The sequence below is a fragment of the Porites lutea genome, chromosome 9 (genome assembly GCF_958299795.1).
Source record: "Porites lutea chromosome 9, jaPorLute2.1, whole genome shotgun sequence".
Classification (NCBI taxonomy): Eukaryota; Metazoa; Cnidaria; class Anthozoa; order Scleractinia; family Poritidae; genus Porites; species Porites lutea.
Genome location: NC_133209.1, coordinates 20,661,195 through 20,686,252, shown reverse-complemented (window position 1 = coordinate 20,686,252; position 25,058 = coordinate 20,661,195). Strand labels below are relative to the sequence as shown.

General features: G+C 39.3%; 1 protein-coding gene across 1 annotated transcript in view; it reads right to left on the bottom strand.

The window, feature by feature from the left end:
* Nucleotides 1-58: 58 nt before the first annotated feature.
* The window catches only part of LOC140948555 (protein SDA1 homolog), a 26,444-nt gene continuing 1,444 nt past the window's right edge, over nt 59-25,058 (bottom strand). The window contains exons 3-24 of the mRNA XM_073397809.1: nt 24,502-24,600; nt 24,048-24,103; nt 22,806-22,932; nt 22,308-22,466; nt 21,761-21,841; nt 21,058-21,159; nt 19,085-19,157; nt 18,651-18,754; nt 16,838-16,895; nt 15,572-15,630; nt 15,370-15,446; nt 14,531-14,628; nt 13,884-13,960; nt 13,298-13,381; nt 12,789-12,846; nt 12,450-12,526; nt 11,616-11,699; nt 10,768-10,883; nt 9,995-10,079; nt 3,487-3,570; nt 2,722-2,808; nt 59-1,756 (exon numbers count right to left, since the gene is read on the bottom strand). Of these exons, the coding sequence (XP_073253910.1) occupies nt 1,712-1,756; nt 2,722-2,808; nt 3,487-3,570; nt 9,995-10,079; nt 10,768-10,883; nt 11,616-11,699; nt 12,450-12,526; nt 12,789-12,846; nt 13,298-13,381; nt 13,884-13,960; nt 14,531-14,628; nt 15,370-15,446; nt 15,572-15,630; nt 16,838-16,895; nt 18,651-18,754; nt 19,085-19,157; nt 21,058-21,159; nt 21,761-21,841; nt 22,308-22,466; nt 22,806-22,932; nt 24,048-24,103; nt 24,502-24,600 (1,890 nt within the window). The 3' untranslated portion in view covers nt 59-1,711. The remainder of the gene's footprint in view (nt 1,757-2,721; nt 2,809-3,486; nt 3,571-9,994; nt 10,080-10,767; nt 10,884-11,615; nt 11,700-12,449; nt 12,527-12,788; nt 12,847-13,297; nt 13,382-13,883; nt 13,961-14,530; nt 14,629-15,369; nt 15,447-15,571; nt 15,631-16,837; nt 16,896-18,650; nt 18,755-19,084; nt 19,158-21,057; nt 21,160-21,760; nt 21,842-22,307; nt 22,467-22,805; nt 22,933-24,047; nt 24,104-24,501; nt 24,601-25,058) is intronic.

Genomic DNA, 25,058 nt, shown 5'->3' with positions numbered 1-25,058 from the left:
CTTTAATGGAATCTAGCAGACTTAGCATAGCCTCCAGTACAAAAAAGAATAAGAAAACTTAACATGAAAAATTGCGTGAGTGACACAAAAGGTGCACGTTGCAGTCACAATTTATTCTGTCCTATTTTTATCACAAACAAGTTAAATATAGAACTACCTTTACTGTGTGAACTTTAATTTATCAACAATAACTTTGTTTCCCATCCATATAATAATAGTAATGGAAACATCTGAGCACTTTTTTTTAATTTGCTACTCTGATTAAATTTTCTGATTTTGCCAATGGTAAGGAGTATCACGGTTCATAATAATTATGTTATTATTAAAGCACAGACGACACCGAATCAGGAAATTTTTGCAGGAACACGTTATATAAATTTCCCGGGAAAAAACCTCAAGCACACCAAGCCAGAACGTTTTCCGTTGTATAATACTTTTTTTTATTATTTACAAAACTTTGGCGTAGTACGTAGAACAGATAATTTAACGAGCGATTTATCTTAATCGAAATTTTTAACCCACACAAACTAACAATTTATCGTCCAGAAGTTGTTTCCTTTCGTGGAAGTGTTTGGCATCCACAGTACAAACTTAAATATAGAGACCAAGATGTCACCAGTTTACTTGGATACTAGTCTAATCTAAAAGCTTCCGTTATTAAACGTGTAATTTGTTTCTTCCTCCACCTAATTGAAACAGGCCTAAGGTAAGTATCTCAGGCTTTTAATGCAAATACCACACTAATTCACATCATATAAAAAAAGGGGGGGGGGGGGGGTGGGGGGAATCAAATCCTATACATAAATTTTTTATAAGACTGAACAGAAATAGTACGGGGATGTGACAAATTTCAGGACACTGAAGAAGTGAAAGGAAAGGAAAGTCGCCGATGTTTTTTCTTCTAAAATCTACTGATCTGAGCACGCACGAACGAAGCTTCAAAACTGCTGGAAAAAGACCTTAAAATACACAAAGCTTTAAGCTTCTGATCTTCTTAGATGTAGAGATAGGGAACAAGACTAAAATTATATCCTGACTGTATGGCAACTTAAAGGTTTTCAACGCAAACTGCTTTCGAAGGTTGCCCCGCTCTGAGAATCAAATTATTATTTCAAGGAAAACCGTCAAGAGTGTCAAGCATTGGAAATTTTACCAACAAAGATCAGCTATCATGTTTAATGCAGCACTGAAGATACTTAGTTTCTTCCAAACGTTTCCGCCTTTGAATGGCGAATTTATGACAAAGGCAACAAAAGCTGTCGTGTATAATGCATCGCTAAAACCCTTGTTTTCCCAAACGTTTCCGCTTTTAACTGGTCGGAAATGCTTAAGCTTCATGTTAATCTACTGTGAACGTCGAAATCGATTGGCATTCTCTTTGGTAGAACTCAGCGGAGACTCAATAATAAAAGATGCAATCAAAGATATCAGTTGTAAAATGGTGTAAGAAGTTTTACTCGCATTTCTCATCAGCGAACCTCTTTGCGTTTGATAACCAGCGGTAGAAATGACACTGTTCTGTTGTACCTTGGTACAATTATGAGTTCGAGTATTCGCTTTACCGCTATAATCGTCACGCCCGCGATGTGGAATCCGACCGCGGATAAGAATTTCCGATGCAGGCTTTTATCCGTTCTCTTTGTGCACTTCAGCGCAGGAATAGTGGAATGCTAACGGAATTTCGTAGAGATGTTCATCTTGACGCAAGTAACTACTTGGCCTTTTTGGCTTTGAGAAGAGAGTTCTTCAGAGCCATCTGTAAGAGAAAAAGGAATAAAAGTTAATGCGTCCTAGTTAAAAAGCAAGTCGTAGGGAACAGAATTGGACAATGCCTCACAAACCCCTTTTTGACTCTAAAGGGAGGGACTTACGAAAATATGCACTCTCGAAAAAAAATTATGAAAAACAACAGATGACGGAGTGAAGAAAATAAATGATAAAGTGAAATGAAATTTTTTTTCTGCAATTGTTGCCCTAAATCTAATACTATCTCCCATGCACCATATTCTTCTAAAATCTCAAACTTAAGATTTCATTCTAACGGCACAAGATTCAGAGAAGTTTATGATATCGTGTTCAATTAAGAAGACAAGTAGATTGAAATTTTAGTACCCTCTCGCCAACTGACGTGAGTGATTGCCACACAGGGAGATAGGTGAATCCTAGCAGGGTGCAGGATGGGTGCCACAGAAGAACCTTTTCTAAACGGAAGACCTTAGATAACAACGACCTCAACCAGGTTGTGGCGTCCAGCGGTTTTAGTGAAGACAAGGATTTGGGTGGAGTGCTCAGTCTCGCGGGCTCTTAAAACCCGGTCTCGGTCGTTCTTATAGAAGGATTTTCTTTCTAAACGGCCTCGCACGCCTTTCGTGGCTCAGAGTCTGCAGCATTGGACCGTGGGTTGAGAGGCTATGGCGTACACCCAAGGTCTTTGTTGGTTTGCACTAGTGACCAGATGCATGGTACACTATTCTCACAACGTTTGCAAATGCCCCTGAATGTTTGCTTCACATGTACCCAAGAAAGCGCAAATTAACGAGGTCGGGAATTGAAAACAGTTCTTAGATAAACTCATTATAGCATGAAGCCGTGGTACAGAACAAGCAAGGTGTTTGTCGGCACAAGCAATGCTAGAAAATCTTCCATTAGGCTCACGGGGGCACACTCTTTTTTTTGAGTTATGAGACTCCCCTAAATATAACGGAAGCTAAGGGCACTAACCTGTTTGTCTCGGAATGAACGTTTATTTTTGCCCCTAACATCTCTATTATGTCGCATCATCATAAAGTTCTTCTTCCTTCTTTTCTCCTACAAGAAGAACGTTGCTTGTCATACAAAAGTGAAATTAAGTGAAAAGTAATTGAGGAGGTTACAAACCTACATCTTCATCAATCAATCAATCAATTGATCGATCGATCGATCAATCAAACAATCAAAGTTCAGCAAAAGAGTCTGCTGCCTATTGCTCCTTTTCCCTGCATGCCCCTCCCCCTCCTTGAGAAAAGTTTCTAAAAGTCTGCTTAAAAGTCTGCTTAACCAATAGATGAATAAATCAAAACTACACTTAGTTTACATATTTTCTCTGCTTAGTTACCGTATATACGTGAGGAACACATTATGTTACTTGACGAATCTTTTCAGTTATTTTGTTAACTTACTAACAATAGCGCAAACAAAAGCACAAATGACGAGTATCGATAAACTATACTACCGTACTAAGCACTTCTGTGTGTTAGCTAATACCTTCCATTGCGCTTTCGTCAAGAAGTGTTCCTGCACATGTCTTTTTGGTTAAAGTTTCATGATAAGAGAGCGGTTCAAGGTGAACAACAAGTCAACAAACAAGAAAGAATAATAAACAATCAAGCACAACAATATATATTCACCGTCATGGTGACAAGTTCAGGTGCTAGCCTTCAGAAGCGCAAGAAAATTTCCTTCATTAACTAATACCAATCCTCTGTTGAAAGCAAGAACTTTACTTACCTTATTCGTGGAACTGGCAAATTCATTAAGCCGTTTCTTTGTTGCTTTCTTTGAGCTAAACTTTTCTCTGTCTTGTCTACCAGCCTGGCAAGATATAAGAGGCTGTGTCTTAAAGGAAACAACTGGGGGTGGTACGAATAACAAGGCGTGTACCAGCTTTCCTAACCTCACAAGCCAATTGGTCTGCAACCCTGACCGTAAAACGACGGAAATATTGATGAGCAATGCTGTGTTATTGTTTTCTGCGACAAATGAGGAGAAACCTTACGAGCAGCTGCTACAGTTAACTACAGTTCTGGAATGACTTGGAGTCGTCTGTGACTCAGTTTTGGGTCCCTGGACGAAAACAGGGGAGACCGTTCGTATACTACCATTTGCATTTACAGCAATGTAAAATTTATGGTTTTACGTGCAAATTGGGGACCCACTGTAGCGCAAGGGGGCAAGGTACTGTGCGCTTGAAAGTGGTATAGTCTTTAAGTGGCGACACTGTAAAGAGAGACTCAGTCAGCGAGGCAGTTTTTCTTCTGATTTGCAAACTACGCAAATCACAGTGTCGCCACCGAAAGACTATACCAAATCACAATCACTTTTGGCATCTTTAGTCTTTTTTCTTAGTTCAATAACAAACAATGTCTACACTTTCGCTTGTGGAAGTGATTTGCTCGGTTTTTAGGGGGTTTTAAGGCGGCTCTAAATGTCTAGGCAATACAATTCCAAGTAATACGTTTACAGTAACAACAGGAATTCACTTTTTTTACAATCCACGTTTGTTGTTGTTGTTGTTGTTGTTGTTTATGATTTAACCACGAAAGAATTCAACTTACAAAAAGAAGGAAAGACGCCAGGGAAATCAAAGTGTCGTGACGTTTTCTACAGTATTGCCCTTTTAGTAGTGAGTTATAGAAGTAATTACGTCTAAACCTACGTCATTTTCATGTTATTATGTAGTCTTTTCTACTGCAGGAAATTATTACCTGAGCCAAATATCTGCAGCCACAAATTACTTTCACTACACACATACTGGGCAATTACGTAAGAACTACAATAGCTAGCTGAGAACGAGATTTTAGTGTCGAGGCCAATACAATAAATATGTTCAAAATTAAACTTTTAGCACGCAAAATAGTAACTCGGTCTGTCCCCCAGAAATAAGACAGGCTTATGTTGGGTATTCGGGCGATCTTTTTGATAAGCAATGTTAAACAAGACAAAATGCAAATTCATCAGTTACTGTGACTCCGAAACTCAACACTAGGGCCGGGATAAAAAATGCGAGACTTGAAGGCAGTGCCATTAAAAATACTGTTCCATAAACCACGTATGGAAGGCTGCTCAACAGTTCAAAGCAAAAAAACCCGGTTTTACAATTTGTTCCACAGGTACAAGACAAGAGTAATCTGGTGCGATAACACGAAACCAAAAGAAGATAGCTTTACTCTCAAAAGGAAAACATGACACAGTAATATCCTATGACTCGAAAGCAGACAACCACATGGCGTGAGAACGTGTGAGAACAACAGAGCCCCAGGGCATGGCTGCATGCATGCACTCACTTAAAATAAAGTGCAAAGTTTTATGCAAAGGACAATCACGCAAGGGTATGGACGTTAACTGGGCCGTAGGTGCCGGAATTATCAATCAGAATAAAAACAAATAGAGCTCCAAAAAATCCTTGGAAATAAAGGAAACGAATAGCGAAAAAACTCCCACTTATTTATCTTCATTTGCCCTTGCAATGGGGCCAAAGAGAGGAAAGTGAAACATATTTTTTAACTTGCGAATAGACCCTATATTAAACACACGCCAGCATTTCGTTACTTAATCGCCTGTTGACGCAAATTAGACGACTGGTTTGCGCTTGTCATGCTATTTATAAAAAAAAGTTCATGAGACACTGACTGGCCGGAACACTATATCACACAAGCGTTTGCTTTGTTTTGATATGAAGACCTACTCGATGCTATTACGTGGTCTGAGGGCATTCGATTTCCATAGTCTCTGGGTACTCAAAGCAATACACACGCAACTTAAATGATTTTACTCAACAGGTGATCAATATCGAGGAAAAACTGCCAAACAGACGGGACGAAGAGGAGAGAGGAAATAAATTGTCTCGACAGGTCAAATTCCGCAAGGAAGACTTGTGTGAGGTCGCACGCTATCTTGAAAACAGTGCAAAAACGCAAAACTGTCTTTGGACTTTTCTTAGTTGATTTCATTCACAACTTTGCACGTTAAAGTGTACCATTAGGAGTAAAGTAAGAACTGGGCCAATTTTTGAGTATATAAATGGATAAAAATTGACTTGAAGGGGATAACAAAATGACTGGTAACTTAGCAGTTTACATCGTGGTCTACAAATAAGAAAAATAAGGACAGGAACAAATAGTTTCGATTCAATAAACACGACAAGTAAGATTTTCAAATGGCCGGAGGCAAACCACATGAGTTGGCTATTTACAAGCGTGACTGAGGATTCGAGAGGTCTAGCCTGCGCGGAGTGCCTGTAGCTGGCAATTTGTTCTGTCGAACTCGTGACTACTGGAAACAAATCCAGTCCATGGTCAGGGTGGAACTTGAACTCGGAACCTCCGGATTACAAGTCCAGCGCTCTAACCGCTCGGTCACGCTCCTTTCAAATAAAAATTCGACTCGCTTGGGCTGGAGCTCGAGGCAAACTTTAAATGATACACTGGAGGGATTTTGTACGATCACTCTCTCCCCCTCGCCTTTCTGGAGCCTCGTTAAAATCGGCGCTCGCGTTTGAGTTGTACTTATTGTGGTTCAATTTTATCCTTGGTTTAAACTATATTTCCCTTTGTTTTAAACTTATTATCATACACCACCATACCCCAAAACAAAGGGAAATAAAATCCAAGGATAAAATTGAACTACTGCTTTACTAAAGGAAAGCATTCTTCGGCAATAAAAAAGACGGTAATGCTTGAGCACAGAAAAGTACTCCTTTAGCTTATGTAACTTCGTCCACAGACTCAAGTGTACAGTCATAAATAACATCGTGTGGACGTATTACCAAAACTATTTCATTTGAATGGTCACAACACAGGATTTCGTACACGGACTACCTCAAGCTTAGGAGTGGAAGGGTTAATATCTGCGACCTAACTTGTTTACTGAAACTGCCAACCAGAAGACGAAACGATATGTCTAGTACCATATTTTCATACTCTGTACATCGCAAACCAAGTCTTTGTACTTTGATGAAGTAGCTTACAATTCTCTTCTTATATAAACTAGACATTTTGATCTGGCAGTGTCTAAAGCTGTCAGTTGTTTAGATTTTTGGAAATACGGTTTGTCTTCGGTTTTAAGCAGGGGGGATTAGATGGATGAGGCCTCATAATTTTGAGAGAAAACTCAAAAGACAAACTTACTTAAAAGGGTTAATTCTTCAAAAATGCACATTTTGCACCCAAACCTTTGGTAAAGTTGTGGGTTTACATTTGAACCTCGTCAATAAAAAATTGCATGCCAAAGCAGAACTGATTACATCGCTACTGTAAGGGTATTCTTTACAACCTTTGGCTGCTTTGGAAAATCCCTGATAACAGAAATAACGGATTTGAGCATCAAAAGACGGCTTGAGGCTAAAAAGAGACAGGATGGGTAAATTAAACACGGACGCGCCCGACAACAAACAGGTTGAGCCGACCCAACGCAGTCAACGGAATCCGCTTAGCTTTGTAAGATCTGATAAGCTCGGTTGCTTTTTAATTAGAGTTTTGGAACCAATATTCATCGCAAAATTCACTCAATCACTGAAGTATCTCTTCTCTCTTTGAGACTACATTAAATTCTTGTCATAAAGATCAACGAGTTGACGTTGGAATTTCATGACCTAACTCGCTTTGCAGCTATCTTAGGTTTCGGGAGTGTCTTTAAAACCCCATGATCTTGGAAAAGATAAGAAGATTTCGCGAGGTGCGTGCGTGCTGGCTAGCTATTTCCTGATCCCTGTTGACAGAATGACTTTCAATAGGAGGGCTTAGACCCCAGAGATCCTTAAATCAGTCTCAGTTCTAGGCAATTCCTATCGAGGTACCTTCCTTGTCGATAACAAACCTTCGTGAAACATGGAAGCGATATAACAAACGTGAAGATGCCAAAGTAAAAACATTCACTGGACGCAAAAATGTTTTGACTCAAGTCACGGACGGCGCGAGTCGAAAGTTCCTCGGATACCATATCCTGTAAAGCGGAAATATTTTTACCTAGCAAATCAACAATTACAATAAACTAATCCATAAATGCTTTTAAACTTGATCATCCAATTTGCTTAAACGCAGGACGATGTTTCTGGTCAGTAATCTTCGATTTCAGATTTCAAAGGAGTGCTGTTGTTACAATTCAAACCAAAAACCTCACCGCAAAGGTTGCGTGTTAAACGCGAGACTCGCACGCAATGTCACGTAATTAATGTTGTGAGGCTAAAAACGGATCATTACGTAACTGACAAGTGTTTACTTCAAATGACTTCCTTTGTAGCGACAGGGGAAGACAAACCGTGTTCCTGTCAACGTGACTGCATTTTGCTCCACAAAACTGCCTAAAAAAGGATTACTGAGAACGTAATGGTACATGAGGCCTGCAACTCCAGCAAAATGCAATTTGCTCGCTGTTAACTTTCCCCCTAATAAGTGTACGGATAAAACGCGTGTGGATCCCGCGCGCATTCACGCGCGTTTTTCACGAAAGACCAACATGCGTGAAGTATTTGTCGTCTCAAAAAGGAAGTTATTAGTACGGTTGATGAATTTCCCTTTTAAGATATTATCGAAAGCGGGTTGTAATATAAACAAGAATGGGCGATACATGAAAAGTTACATGAAAGTGATTTCCGTTGGCAACTTTGCACTGATAAGAAGGTCTCAGAATGTTCCCGGTCAGGCGCATGCGGGCTACCTATGGACGTGATGTTATTCCAGTTGGCATCGTCACGCATCAGAGGGGAGACAAAAAGTCGGCGTAAGGTGTAATGCGCCTGCCTACGTCAAAAAGGGGACATTTACGGATCAAGAGTTATATTACAGTGCATGATTTTGTGCATGCCTTGTAAACACATCAAACCGTTAAAGGGAGAGATTAAGTTTGAAGCGTGACTTAAGAGACAAACAAACAAACAAACCAATAATACGCAATTTGGTGTACGAATGAGAGTTGTGAATAAACCTTACAGGCCTTTTTACCCTTGGCAGGGAATATCCCCCGTTTCCCATAATTTTTTGATGGCCCCATTTGTATTGAAAAAAAATCTTGGGGTTGTTCTTTACCGTTCTCTGGAAATTTAGGGTCGGTTACAAGAACCCGACGTTTAGCCATTGCCAAAAAGAGTGCGCTCAAAGTCGTTTTTAATATTTCTCCAATCCGAACATCAAACATTGTTTCTATTATAGTGATAAACGTCTATGAGGCATAGTGAACGCTAAAAAAATTTCCTTAAATAAACCGCCTAATAGCAAATTTAGCGGTTTACTGAACTTGGGCGTCGTTAAAATGACCGACCTTTATTGTGGCTACAGTCCTCCTCTAAGTCGAACATCAGTGGCTGTATGGTCATGATTTGATAATTTCACTGTTTTGTCTGTGCATAAACTCTAATACAAAAAAACCTGGGCAAGATAACAGAAGGACTTCCGTTTCGACTGAAAATGAATGAACTATCAAATTAAAATGAAGTCAACAAATAAGAAAGGTAGCCTTCCTCTGTTTGTGTGGGCGCCCTGTGTGTGTGGTCGTGAGACATTCGTGTCAAGATATACATGTTGCACATGACTCCCAGGATTACGTCTTTAAGCTGGTCTTGCGTGTGTCCCGCTCTGACTAAGTTCACTGTAACCAAGCAAGGCGGAGAGCTAGAGCTAGTCCCGCTAGTCCCGCTAGTCCCGCTAGTCCCGCTAGTCCGGAGGTTGTCCCGCTCGGACAAAGTTTCCGGTCTACGATTTAGAGCTGGACACGATACCCGCTCAAACAAAATTCATGGTAACACGGTCAAACTAAGTTCGAAGTTGTCTCTCTCGGAGAAAGTTTACTGTATTATTATAACCGAGAGGGCAGTTAGTAGTGGGGCAGATGATCTCCCGCTCAGAGCTACAATTTTGGACAGGAAAGGAAAAGAAAAGGTAATCCCCCCTTTTCCCCAAAAACTAATGAGTAAGTCTTGCAAAGGCCAAAACACACCACTTTCCCACTGACCTTTGACTTGAGGGTAGGAGAGGTCTTAGTTTTCCGTCTACTTTGTCCAAGATTGCAGTAAGTACAAAGAAAACGCAATCTTTCCAACCCCAATCCAAATCAAGGATGGAGGCGCAAAGGCCGAAACGGGCCAACCTTGACTTGGGGAGGGGGCGAATGTGGTGCCGAAGTAGCTGGTGTGCGGGGGGCGGGCTGGTCCAGGGTGTATCCTAGTTAGGGACATTTCACCCTGTACACTCGGTGCAGCCCTACTCGTCTCAACTTAGCAGAATACAGAAGCCAATATACTCACAAGTACAGTCTCCAATCGTGATTCCTTGTCATGTCTTCTCTTCTTGTGAATGTTTTCGATGTCTCCTAGAGATATTAGCTCCCCCCTATTAAAAAGTGAATTAATAATAATAGTAATAACAACAATAGTGATAAATATGATAAATACACGAATAAAAAGAAATTTGAAAAAGTCTGTAGAATGACAAGATTTGTGGTAGAAGTATTCTTCCATAGGAAATCCGCTAAAAAGACTTGTATTCAATCTATCTGAATTGTAGTTTCTAGAATATATCTAACGTTCCCTACCGTAAAGAAGTACTAAACATTGCTTTACAATGCAACAATTACCGCAAAAAGTAAGCTAAACCTTACCCCCAACCCCCCCCCCCCCCCCGGCACAGTACACAAATCTCTCACTAAAATCTCCCCTCTACTTCCCCTTCTCAACACAACACACACACAAACGGTAAACACAAGAAATCTCCAAGAAAGATTAAGTCGATCAGAACAATGGCCTAGGGAAGCAAATCATTGCTGTGAGTTTTGCATACCTCCTCTTCTCAAGCACAACACACACAAACTGTAACTTAACACCCACATCCCATACATCGCCATATACACTTTGTTTAAAGGCACGCTTCACAATACACAGTAGAGATTTAAGCTTTGTGAGGGAAGAGGCAGGGGAACAAAGGACGGGTTCCAACAAGTTTTGTCCAAACTTACAGATTAGCCAGTCAAGTAACAAGAATATTGGATTTTCTATACGAGACTGAGAGTAAAAGTACAGACCTTTCCGAGGGTTCTGTATGATCAGCACCTCTTTTTCGCTTCTTTCCAGCTTTAGGGTCAATCTGACGAACCGCTTCTCGTAGCCGAATCTTTTTGAAATCCTCATCTGTAAGAAACTGAAACAAATAAGCACAGTCAGTATGGAGGATAACGTTTTTAACTGATATACAGTGATTCTTAATCATATACATGTCATAAAACGGTAAAAACGAACGATAAAATCCGACGTTTCGGAGTAGTCATAACTCCATTATCAAAGGAAAAATGTTTTTGATCATGCAAATTACAGCATTTAAAGCGACGTGGCGCGAAAATTAACGTAACAGGGTGAGAAGATTACGAAAATACTTTCGCACGAATAGTCTCATTGCACGTTGAGATTTGGTTTTAAGCTTCTTATGAAAAGCATTTCGTACACTAAACAGCCAAATTTGTTCCTGCATTTCTTAAGCACTTCAAAACGTTTCAGCAGGTCCTGAGGGATCGCCCCGTGCACGTTCTTGTAATGTTTGGCAATGGCGGAGGACTGTTGTTTATGTCCTTTGACACGATTGTGCAAATGTTTGCGTATGTAACCTACATATCCTGCATCACAGAGGTCACATTGGAAGTTATAAACTACACACTGTTCATTTACGATCGGTGGCTTTGCTTCTTCTAGGAGTTTTTAAAACATATACATGTCAGTGACTTCTCAAAAATTTCTAGTTCAGTTGACACAAGAGAGACACTAGATACTGGCTAGTAAAGCGTCCGTACAGATAAAGAGAGGTGGATATCCAACACCATGCTGCCGTAACTGGAGAGCCAGTTTCACTTTGCCATGAGAAATAAACCTTTTAACTTACGCGGGTCTGACTTATCCTCGCCGCTTTAGCGTTCAAATCTTCCTCTGCCTCTTCATTCTCATCGTTACTTTCACCTTCTTCAATCTACCCAAGAAAAAGCCCAAATGTTCAGTAAACAACGAGCTCAAGCTAGGTTAAAAAATCGGTGAATAAGTAAGACTGTTTACAGTCCTCTCTTTTCCTCATAAAATCGTTGAGATCGAATTCTTACCGTTACGGGCTGCCACTTGTGGTTTCAAATCTTCCTTCCCACCACTACAGCACCCCCCCCCCCCCCCCACCCAAAACACCCTCACTAAGATTTGATACTCATCCCCCAGTCGGTATATTTACACCCACGATGCCGCCTGTAGGGTAACTACTTGGGGGACCGATGATCTTATGGAATTATAGGAACCGATGAACGGTCTGAATAAGTCAACATTAGTTAGCGCGGAAACCCGCGGGACCGTTAAGTCCCAACATCGACATGCAAATTCTCTACACTAATCTCACTACATTTCTTTAAAGAATTAGTCGAAACAATTTCTTTATAGATCATAGCATTTTCCCTTAGGTGACCAATACATTAATTCTCACAAGCTTTTCTCTTGATGATGCACTGAAACAGTTAGGAGAAAATTGGGATTGGTTAGTCACTGTTAAGGCTTGAGTAGTTAAGGTAAGAGGCCACAATTATTATATTTTCAACACTTTTGATTGATATAGACAACCATAAATCCAAGCAAAAGACGAATTTGATGATAGAAACGGATAAAATATTAGTTTGCTGGGTCTGAATGTTGGTGTAAATGGCGAATCATCATCCTAATAAAGAGAGCGCGTAAATGATACCTCTTGTTCCTCTTCTGAAGAGTGATGAACATCTATCCATTCACCCTCGTCATCATCATCATCACTTTCCCATTCATCTGTTGATGAAATTACCCAAATTGAGTTCTTACAGGGCTAAAAGGATTTCTTAGAAGAGGAGTTTTTTAATCAGGACTTGTGGCTGTCATAAACAGTGGGAAAACTTACTGTCCGTCAAAAGAAAGCGAAGATGAATAACGTGACTGAAAATAAAAATTTGCATCTAATTCACTCGTGTTGTTTTTAAACATGACGGGAAATGAATCCATTGCGCTTCACTGAGACAAATGACGACTACGTAAAATAAGTAAATCTCATTACCATTGTTTGCTTCGATTTTAGAATCAAGGTCCTCGTCCTCATTTCTTTCCTCAAGAACCTATGACAAGGTTTTACGCATCAGTACTGAAAGTATATCATTCTACATTGCGGAGTGAACTTGAACTAACCGTAGTCGATCGTCATCGTTAAAAAGAAAAGGAAAAGAGAGAGGAGAGGAATCGAAACAAGTATATGGTGGGAGAAACTCAGTCAGGTTTTTAAACCTTCCCACACTGTTGTCATAGAGCCACGACACACTTCGAGGAGAGTGCGCGCACTTTTCCGCGCTTGCAATCACATGCAAACGCGTGTCGTGTGTTTGCACGGAAGAGACTAACTTTAGTAATATTGGTTTAATGCAACTTTGTCAAGGTTATTGCTCACATTACTTGATAATAACAAATTAACTTTTTATTCGTTAAATACATTGTTCGTTTTTCAAGTGACACTAGAAACTGTTGATATGGGGAAACAAACAATTCTGAAACTTTTTGGGGTCAATAATTTACCTCTGTTCCAGGCACAAAGTTAGTCGTCTTCAGTTCACCATACTGTTTTACAGTAAAAGTCTTGCTTTCCTCGGTCGGTTTGCCCTATAAAAGAGGGACAAAATATCGTAAACTAACTACCTACATGCGTGGCTTCAAAATTATCACGACGAGTCTGAAAGCGTCACAAAGCGCATCACTAAACAGCGCAAAGAGTAATCGGCATTCTTTGTTTGTATTGATTATTATTGATTATATTCTTTGTTTGTACAGTCTGTTTCTTAGTAGCATAGCATATACTTTTTACCTGTATTAAAACTAGAAACTTAACAGCAGTGGGGCCCACCAGAAAACTTCCCAGTTAACTCTACACCTCGGGCTCTAATTAAACATTTTGTAATTATCTGGTAAGTTTATTAATTTTGTACTAAAAATTTAATAGCACATTGTAATTAAGTAAATTAGCCACAAAGAGCAATTAAAACCATCTATAAAAAAGGGGACATAGGGGTGGGTAGCTTCCCTTTTCTCCTCATCCCCTTCCCGCCCCCTCTGCACCCAAAGAGTTTCATCTTGAAAACATCTCGAGCGAAAAGAGTTTTCTCACCCTGTCTTTTTTATGAAGAAGAGCGGGATTCACAGCACGGAACAACTGTATAAGAGACCTAGCAGCCATCATAACACCTATAAGGACAACAATAGCGTCAGTTTTATGAGATATAGAGGAACAGTAACATATTCTCACTACCTACAATACACATGAACATACGAAGAGATACGAAGGGGCGGAGTCCCCTATTTTTTCCGTGAGATCGTCGAGATCGAGCGCGTCTTACCGTTAATGGTAGCCATCTTGATTTCAAATGTACCGAGTCTGACCTGGGGAAGAGTATCAAGTCTGCTCAGGGGGCGGGGAAGGGTTTGGGAAGAGACGAGTATAATAAAGCTATAATCTTCGACGCCCGCCCCCTCGGTACATTTGAAAATCAAGATGGCCGCCATTAACGGTAAAACGCGCTCGATCTCGACGATCTCATGGACAAATAGGGGACTGTGAACAATCTATGCACCGCGTCATACAAGGGGGCTGGGAGGGTCGGTCGCCGACCGCCCTCTGAGATGTTTTTAGACAAATGCACGCAACAACAAGAATGGTGGTAATATATACAACGCTTACAATTGTGGGCTATCTATTGTTATGAAAATATCCTTGGTTTATTTCTGGGAATTGAGAATAGTTCAAAACACACTTACTTTTATCCTTAGAAGTCTTATACTGCGCTAAATCCTGTAGTAGCTCATCGGTCATCACTAGAGGACATCTTGCACAGACTTCGCGAACAGCGTTTAAACTACAAACAAAACAAATCACGTCATTTGGCTTCGATTCACGGGCCGGTTACATGATGAATAGCCTGTGAAGCCGGCAGGATCGTTTGAGCTGTGAAGCCGCACGGAGAATGGGGAGGAGACGCCTCTCGTAGCTTTGCTGCCAAAAACTCTCACGCGCGCAAAAACAATTCCGCCAGCTACGCAGGTTAGACGGGCTAAGATTTAACCCTTTATGCCCTAAGAGTGATCAACATCAAATTTCTCCTTGTAAATAGCAGTCCTTTATAAAACAGAGCGGTCATGAGAATTACGGACATGATCACACAAGATGAATTTGCTTGATATTTTATCAACTTCTCCCCACTACTTCTGTAGGAAATGAATAGGGGCAATAAACGAGAATGGTTTAAAGGATTAAGTATTACAAACGGGCTAGACCCTAGATTTCATAACCGAAGGCCATTAATGCGCTGATAAGTCCGTCTTAAATTCTCCATGCAACTCAGCTTTCGCCGTATCAATCCTAAGATGAAATTAATTTCATCACAGCCATATAAAAAGTGAGATGACTGGATAATTGAATACCTAATGGTGACTGCTGCGTGTATGGAGTACTATGAAATTAGCGCCAAAAGAACAGAAATACATGTAACATCCCTTGCAAAAATGCTCTTGAGAAATCCTACAACATGGACATAAAAGAGACACTTTCTAGCAAATACTTTTGTAATAACAAGGAGACACTAATTTATGATCCTTACCCAACAGCCATAACTTCATTGGAGTTTCTTTCTGTCACAAAATTATTTACAATTGCTTTGAGACCTGATTCAATGACCTGAAAAAAAAACAGGAACATCTATTTACAATTGATTTTTAAGGGGTAGAATCCTACCCCGAATGTGAAGGAACAGTCGTTCCAGAACTCACTGAACCTGGATATGAAATTAAGGATTTACAAACCTCTGGAGGAACAAGCTCATGGCACGCTTGAGCAAAATATGTCAGCAGTTTAGTGACCTCTGATGGACCGAGAAACAAAAGAAAATCGTTACTAACAGACCATTTCAGATTACTACTCACACAATTTAGGAAAAGGGTGAAAAAAGGCACCTAAAAGCCCAGTTCAGTGACTGACTTGTATGCAGTCCTCTCGGGTACAGTTAATTCTCTGCCGTGACCAACCTCAATTTTCTCTTAACAATAACCATATGTTGCCAAGAGAAATGGTTATGAGAGTCAGTAAAATGATCATTAAAGAGAAAATGCTTTGATCGTTGATCAAATTCTCTCCACTAATTCTTCAAGGGAATGTATGGAGATCAGTTTTGAGAATTTATAATTGGATATCGGGGCTTAAAGGGTTAACGGACACCTCCATAAGACGGACACTCGGTGTTATTCCCTGCCATTTTTCAGTCATTTTACTGTATTTATACTCTCCATAACGCGGAAACCTCTCTAAGACGGACAACGGACACTTTTGAAACCGTCAACGGACAATTGGGAAGTGCTTTATGAGGTGAAAATACCTCAAAACGGAAATGAAGGCGTTCTACATGACAGTAAATTGCAAAATGTTTGATACTTTGTAGTCTTGCTCCAGTTCGCTGGTTGTATACCGTTACACTTTTAGACCACGAAGCCGTGAACGTTTGCTTATAATGAACGTTTGACTGCACAATGAGAAAATAATTCCACTTTTCTGTCACAATGTTCCAGTTTTAGCTGTGTCGTTCAAGTTAAGCAGACGTGTATTCACTGCGAAAAGTTACTGGTGTCACGTTACCTCGACTCTCTATAAGCCGGACACCTTTCTAAAATGGACAGTTAGGGCCGGTCCCGAAGGTGTCCGTATCTCTCTTGAATATTAAAAAGGGTAACGCGTAGGAGATGCGCCCGGGGGCAATTGATTCCTCAAGAGAACGTGCTACTGCGTAACAATGATAACAGACAAAGAGACGTCTGGAGACGATTCGAGTTAACTGACGTTGATCAGTTGGCCACGTGGTCCAGTCCACGCAGTTTGTATTTGTTTTCCTTTGCTCTTCATCAAGACACCAAAGCTACAGTTCCATTAAGAAAACGATACCACAGCCGTTCCAAGAAAAAAAATTACTAACTGCCTTAGATTTATCTGACCATTCCCAAAATCGTTGAGCAAAAAGTACCTGCCCTTGTGCATAAACTCCCCCACAAAAATATAATGAGAGAAACACAAGTTCTAACCTCGTTGATGCGGCTGCAGGTATCTTTGGATGAAAGGATATAGATTGAACAAGAAAAGCTGTGGAACGAACAGAAAAAATTAAACTCCTGTGAAGGGGATGATTATTTTCGTTTGAAATTGCAACATGGAATTTGTTGCGGATGATTTTGACAGAAGGCGTGGAAATTACTGGGAAAATAGATGTACGATCGCTAAAATCACTGCAATTGATTAGCAATCGCACTTATTATATATGAACAACTCTTCCACAATCGGATAGATCATTGCCAAGATGGCTGAGCTGATAAGGCTATTTTCCGTATGGCCGCTAAGATGACTACAATTGCAATCGTCCGGATCGCTCGACCTTATTCGGCGATCGCAGCAATTCGATAGAAATCATATGATAACAGGGCCTCATAGCCCACTTCTATGACCCTGGGAGAGTACGCTGCCTCACTTGGCCATTTCCCGCGGTTGTGGTTGAAAATGGGATTGGTCGTTGTTGTGGGGACTGTTCTGGGGAGGAATCTTGACCCATTTTCCCCGCGCATCCTCGTAATATCCAATCAAATAGCGCTAGCGTCCCCAAAACAGTCCACAGTGCAGTTCGACAGAACACCCGACCCAGTCTCCCGCAAATCCTCTAAACGGCGCGGTCCTGGACAAAATGGGACGCATTACAACCTTGTCCCCAGGGCTTTTCTCTTCAAAAATGGGAGGGGAGAAGCCCTAGGGACGAGGTTGAACGCATAATTTTTGAAATGTGCTAATTATGCTTTCATACTATTATGCTAGTCATTTACGCTCAACAAATGTCACTATTTCCCTCAAATAGCATCACTAGAATGCTCCGTGAAAGCGCGCAGCGGAGCATCGTGGGTAAGAAAATTTGGTTATCCATGCATCCAAGAAATTTGGGTTCTTACAAAATCGTCCGTACGTTCGTCGACCCGTTCATCTTAGCGGATGTGAAATGTCACATTTACTAGCTTGGAGTCCAAGTGACTGTAGTAGTATACAATCTGTGCTCAACTTGATAATTGTTATGGTCAATTGACAGCTGTCAAAAAAGGTTTACAACTCGTTGAGATGACGTGTCATCCGCTGACTGTTATTGGTTTTCAATTAATCGCAGGTTCAGGTCCATTTTTTTTTCAGCAGGAATTCAGTTTGTTTCTTGCTTAAGGCAAAAGTTGAATTACTGCAGAAAGAAATTTCTTGAAAGATCCCACGAGAGCTTCGCTTTCGGCCTTTGCTAAATCTATATATTAATATTATTAATATAAACATGCTCATTTCGGATGATTTTTCACGCTAAATCATTGAAATGACTCATCTGAGAATCAGACAGCTGACAATGTTGTGGAACATAAACAGCTCGAAGCCATGTTTTTTCTGATCAGGCATGGTCTTAAAATGTTGTATATGGGCTGGTGTCTCAAATGGAAATCCTATGGTCTTGGAAAAGTTTGCATAAAACAGAAAGAGTCAGAGAAATGTTGCACTATTAATTCAGCATAATTCTGGACCACATGACAAACTAGATTGCTTCTAGGATTGTTCGTTTAATATATATATATATATATTCATAGAATTTTCTTTTTTCTCTTTTATCCGCCTCGAATAGCCTTCGCTAATTGCGGGCACAAGCTTTGTAACCTATATTTAATTTGAAATAAACTTGTTGTTGTTGTCGTTGTTGACTCATTTGCCTCACTTTTATGCCCTAAATTATGGCAGCAGAATGTGGACAACCCTAGACACATTTATATTTTAAAATTTGCAATAATGCGGGTGGGAATAACCAGAGCACGCAGAAAAATATCTGACCTGGTGAACCCCGACAAGTCTTGATATGAGGTCCATCATCATTACTTTAACTTCAAATCTTTCTGTTGAGGTCTCAAGTTGTTTAAACAATCTTTCACTAAATCCTGTTAAAACCAAAATTTTAAAATTCAGTGAGACACTTATAATGAGTTCATGAAAAAACCTACCATGTTATGGGGTTGTAAACTTGACTTATCCAATTTTTTTTTGTTTCATACGGGCCATTTCCGAGTTTAATGCTCACTTTCGAAATGACGCTAAGTCAGGAGCTCCTGACTGAATGCAGAACTTTTTTTGTGAAAATGAGTTTTATTTGCATGAGGATAAAAATGCATTATCACATCAATGGCTTTGCACTTTGGCTTACCCTGAAACAGAGGCTTGGTGCAACTTGGAAATGGCCTATTACGGTCTATAACATTGAGTTGTCTTACCCTGAGGATCGTTGATAAGATGAAGAGCAGAAAAATTAACTGCAGACGTATTTTTGCGTTTCTTCTTTTGTTTCTGATAAAAAAGATAAATTCATAATTTAACATTATTTAATATTTAAAAGCACAAAATAATATTGTTAACAATGCTCCAGCACGAGAGGAGAACAAAAATGACTTAACCCTTTGAACCCTTAAGAGTGATCAGCATCAAATTTCTCCTTGTAATATCAATGCTATGTAAAACAGAGTTGTCATGAGAATTACAGACATGATCACACATGATGAATTTGCTTGATATTAATTTTTATCAACTCCTCCCCACTACTTCTGTAGGAAATGAATAGAGGCAACAAATAAGAATTCAGATTTTGATTTTAGGGTTTAAAGGGTTAACTCAATATTGGGTGTCGTACCTCTAAAGTGATACAAAAGAGAAGCAGAGCCGAGATAAGGTTTCCCTCCTACACGATATAACCACCCTTTTCGGAAACTCTTCATTGAAAACTTACTTTGGTTTAAACACTTCCATGTAGATAATGACATTGCGCTAAGTAATTTCAGAAGTTAATTTCACAGTGAATTGAGTACAGTTGTTAAAACCTGTTGCCTCAATACCACTTTGCTAGTTTCGCGCCTTTCCGCGTTGTTTCGGGTTCTTTTAAACAAGTAAGAATTACCAAAAAATACTGCTTGCGTACAGGAAAGAAGACATTCATATGTCATGTTTTTGTTTGCTCGTGAATCACAATAAACAGAACGAACACGACAGTGACGCGTTTCCTTTCAATTTTAATGTTCGTACGATGTTTGTTATACTCGCAGCACCTTGAGATATTATTAGCGCTAGATATATAGGTCGCCCTCGCTTTGTAACTATTAGCGCGTTTCTAAGCGAACTTGTTTTGCGTGATTGGCCTATAGAACGAGGAATATTCATAACAATTATGGCGCGTTTTTAATTGGTGTAACAGCGAACTTGTTTTGCGTGGTTGGCTTATAGAACGAGGAATATTCATAATACTTATTAGCGCGTTTTTACTTGGTGTAAAGGAGAACTTGTCATTGCGTGGTTGGTTTATAGAACGGGGAATATTCATAATAATTATTAGCGCGTTTCTACTTGGTGTAAAAGCGAACTTGTTTTGCGTGGTTGGCTTATAGAACGAGGAATATTCATAATAATTATTAGCGCGTTTTTACTTGGTGTAAAAGGCAACTTGTTTTGTGTGGTTGGCTTATAGAACGAGGAATATTCATAATAATTATTAGCGCGTTTCTACTTGGTATAAAAGCGAACTTGTTTTGCGTGGTTGGCTTATAGAACGAGGAATATTCATAATAATTATTAGCGCGCTTTTACTTGGTGTAAAAGCGAACTTGTTTTGCGTGGTTGGCTTATAGAACGGGAAATATTCATAATAATTATTAGCGCGTTTCTATTTGGTGTAAAAGCGAACTTGTTTTGCACCAATGGAACCATTGGAATGGCATCAGTTTCTGTTGGTACCAATCGTACCATTGGTACCAATGGACCATCGGAAATTGCCCTGTAATGCAAGTCCCCTTAATGAGATGCATATTCACCAACAGAACCATTGGAATGACATCCTTTTCTATTGGTACCAATCGTACCATTGGTACCAATGGACCATCGGAAATTGCCCTGTACCCAGCCAGGTCACATGGGAAAATGATCAAAGTCCCCTTAATGAGATGCATATTCACCAACAGAACCATTGGAATGACATCCTTTTCGATTGGTGCCAATCCTACCATTGGTACCAATGGACCATCGGTTTGACGAATCGTATCCGTTTGTGTATATTGGACATGTGTGGAGGGGTGGGGGAAAGGGGTTAAAAGGGGGAAGGAAAAAATATGGTACTTACAGTCTGTAAGACATGACGAGCAAGCAAGAAGTACTGAAATGCAGGAAAGTTATGAAGACAAACACACAGAGTCGAAAAAGCTACCTTTAGAGTTGCCATTGCTTTATCAATTTTCTGTTTCTTCTTCATTGTTTTCTTGTTCACACTACTGGCATGAAGCATTCGTCTAATGGCAGACTGGTCCAGCTAGCAAAACAGATTTGGCGTAACACAAGAACAAAGGTACCTCAGATATCAATTACATTTTGCATTTTATTAATTAAGTCATCCACAGAGATGAGCATGGGGGGGAGGTGTATGAGAGGCTGGTAGAACCATGGACCGCAGCTGAGTGCAATGCGTAACCTCGGCAGCCCTGAGAGTGGCACCCAACTTCACTGAGCTCACAAAAAAAAACGCGACCAATGATTGGCAACAACACGAAAATGTAATGACCTGACCTCACATAATGGCTGTAAAAATACCCAACGCCCCTGCGATGCAATTAGGGGGCTACAAATCACTGATGAGAGAGACATCTGGTCAATTAACACTGAGTTTTAATTTGCCTAAATTTCATTTAGCCACTTTGAAAAGATGGTCATAAAAAAAGTTCAAAAGAACTCAGGGTGTTCTCTGGTTGATGATCCCAGTAACAGGAAGTTTTTTTACAGTATTCAGTTTTGCAAGCAATAAGGCACTGCAGTATTGGAGCTACCCGTGTAGCGGTTGTGTCTTTTCAGTTACAAAATTTTATTCATCAGGGAAAAGAAACACAAACAAAAAAAGGTGTAATGACTTTGCTAACCTCTTGATCACTATCACTGTCTTCTTTATCTTTGTCTTCTTCATCATGTCCAAGAAAAAATGTCAGAGCTGCAACCACAATCTACAAATGAATTTCAGGTACATGAGCACACAAAGTTTTTTCACATTAAGTCAACTCAGTTTATTGGGACAAACTGAGAAGAAAAGTGAGTGCAAAAAAATAATAAAATAAAATAAAATAAAACAAATAAGTTAATATAACTAACTACAGACAAAAACTAGCTACAGACAAAAGACCTCTGCAAGTATATTGAGCTGACATAACACAAAAGAAACTGCTCTCCTATACTGATCAAGTAAGAAAAGACAATTTCCTATATGTGACATGCTTAGCACAATGTGAACGTGATCGAAATGTGAGAAGAGTACTTACACAAGAAAGGGCCCTTATTTACCAGTTCGGCCAAGGCAATAGACACTATATTCAGAGAAGGGGGCTTAGTCTATTATTTGTAAAAGTGTTGGTACTTATTAAATGAATTAAGATGTTGCTGGGTTAACAGCTGTAATACATGTACATGTACTACCTTTGTTATAGGGGAAAAACAGGCTGTTGTGATCACATTTACTGTTTTCCCATCATTCCAAATATTTTTTCTGTACAGTTCAACCATTACATCAAGGGATTTCTTAGCAGCTATAGGATTGTTGTCACGTAGCATTGTGTACATAAAGTTCTGCAACGTCTAAAAGTAAATTGAAAAAATGAGTAGACATGAAGTTACATTACACTCTGTCTTGGTATTAAGTAGTTAAAATGACGATGATGATGATGATGATGATGGTGATGATGATGATGAACAAGAAGAAAACAGTTGATGACAAAATCTACAAATTCTTGTTAATTAAAGGGAAACCACAAAAAAGAAACTGCACGCATGACTTGTTGCTGTAAAGCAATACACTTGTAACATAGAAGAATTGAAGAAAGAATGACTTTCGAAGAGCTTAACACTTGACAATTTCTGTCATGATGTATGCCAACTCAATTGTCTGTACAATCATGTTAGCATTTGAAGACTTACAGTATTGACTTTGTTGTTCTTGTGCTTTGCATTTATGTTCTTGATATCTGTGACTATGTGACTGTATAGAACCTCTCTAAGTAGTTTATCCTTGCATCTGAACAGTGCAAAGAAGAGTTCTAGAAGACTGATAATGAGAAGAGAAAGTCAGTCAACCACTTATCAGAAAATTTTCTTCTTTTTTACAAAATAAAATAAAATTACAGTTGCTAGTTTAACATAACAGTTAGTACAAATAAATTAGAATCATAACACTAAAAACTAACCACAATTATAACAGTAATTTAAAACTACAAAAAAAGGCTTTGTAGGGGTGTCTTAATAATTATTGGTAAGCTGGAGTTTTCAAGGTGGACTGCAAATAAGGACAAAAACAAATTAAATAATCATTGAAATCAACACGACTAATAAAGCAGGGGTGTCACATATCCAATGTAGGGCCAGGAGACGAGGATTTCCCGTGGGTACTATCCACTTCAAAACAGAAAGGACTTCCTAACTTCCAGCTGGCAATTAGGGTAGGCCTTGAACTCAAAGCCTTCAAATTGCAAGTCCAGTGCCCTAAACACTTGGTGCACTGCCTCTTACCGTATTTATTTGAATAAGCGCCCAACCTCGAATTAGCGCCCATCCTAAAGGCAGAAAAAGTTCATAAGCGCCCAGCCTCGAATAAGCGCCCACCCCCACTACACCCCCCTCACCCCTCCATTACGATGTCGGACATCGAGAAGGCAGCACAAGAGAATTCACTTATTGACTTGAGTGGGCTTGAAATTGAAATTGAATAAAGTACTAATAAGAGGCTTCCCCAAAGACAGAGTTTTCTTCAGAGTATTTTACAGAAACCTTGCTTTGTTACATCTAAGTGTTGCATTTTGCTATTAACATTTATTGCTTTGTTGCAAAATAAACATACTACATTTGCTGAAAATGGTGAAAATTTAATAAGCGCCCAGCCTCAAATAAGTGCCCACTCTCAAGATCTAAAAATTTAATAAGCGCCCAGGGTGGTTAATCAAATAAATACGGTAATTATTTAATTCAAGGTTGTAGCTTGTAAGAGCATCTACCATCAAAACTTTTATGTACAACAATTTGCAGTAGTCTTTCTTTCAGGAATCCTTTTGTGCATGGTACAGATAAAATAAATACAAAATAATTATGTAAAAACTAGCAGAAAGTGAGTGCCACATGGTAAGATGGTAAGATAATATATCATTTTGACATTGTAAGACATAATACCTTGTAGGCGAGAGTAGGTTCTTGTTCCTAATAAGTATAAGAGCTTTACAGAGTGTCTGTAAAATTAAGAAAGCATTGAAATAGGATTAGTTTGCTGAATCAAGCATAATGTGCAATAGTCTGAAATGACTGAATCTGTTTCATTTGGGTTTAAATATTGCTTCTGTCACTGAGTTTAATTTGCAGTTGTATGGAGTGTAGGTGCATTAAGTTTTAGAACATATTTTTCCCTTAGAAACTCATGTACACTCTCTATCAGAAACGTGTGTCGATAGAAAATGAAGAATAGCAGAGTGCCTCAATAATAATTTGTTGTTGAAATATTTTTCCATGTTAACAAATAATGTGGCCCATCACATGCACAGCGGAATGATGAAACTTGAAAATTAAAAAATATGTGCACTGTACAATTTGTACTTCAACATTAATAATATTGCTACATATCGATGGTTACCATTCTGAGATCTGCATCCATGGCACTGTGGTGTCTTTGAAGGACATCTATTATTTCTTGAGGAAAATGTTCTAGTTCTTTAGTATAGCAGTGGGAAACCTATAAAATTAATTCAGAAGCTTACACTGTTAGTAAAATCAGCCCTTTCACAACAAAAATGCATCCATTTTAAGCCCCCTCCCCCCTTCCCCCTCAGATATAAGCCACTCAAGCTTGTATTAAAATGAATTTGATTCATTGTGATGTTTTGAAGCTTTATTAAAAACCAACTAATACAAAATGTATTTTGATCAGCACTGCCATATCTGTAGTTTGTCAGCAAATGCTTTTTCTAGCTAGTCGAGTTGTAAGCCCTCTCATAAATAAGCCACTCCATTTTCTAGGCCCTCTTAAAACTCCCTACAAAGATAGGCCCAAGGCTTATAAGCAGTAGTTTATAAACCCTATGACATTATATTAATAATTTATTATTGTTTCTTCTTTTCATTACTAATATTAATATCATTACTACCTTATTAGTTTACATGTATTTTAAGGGAAATTAGATTTGATTTATT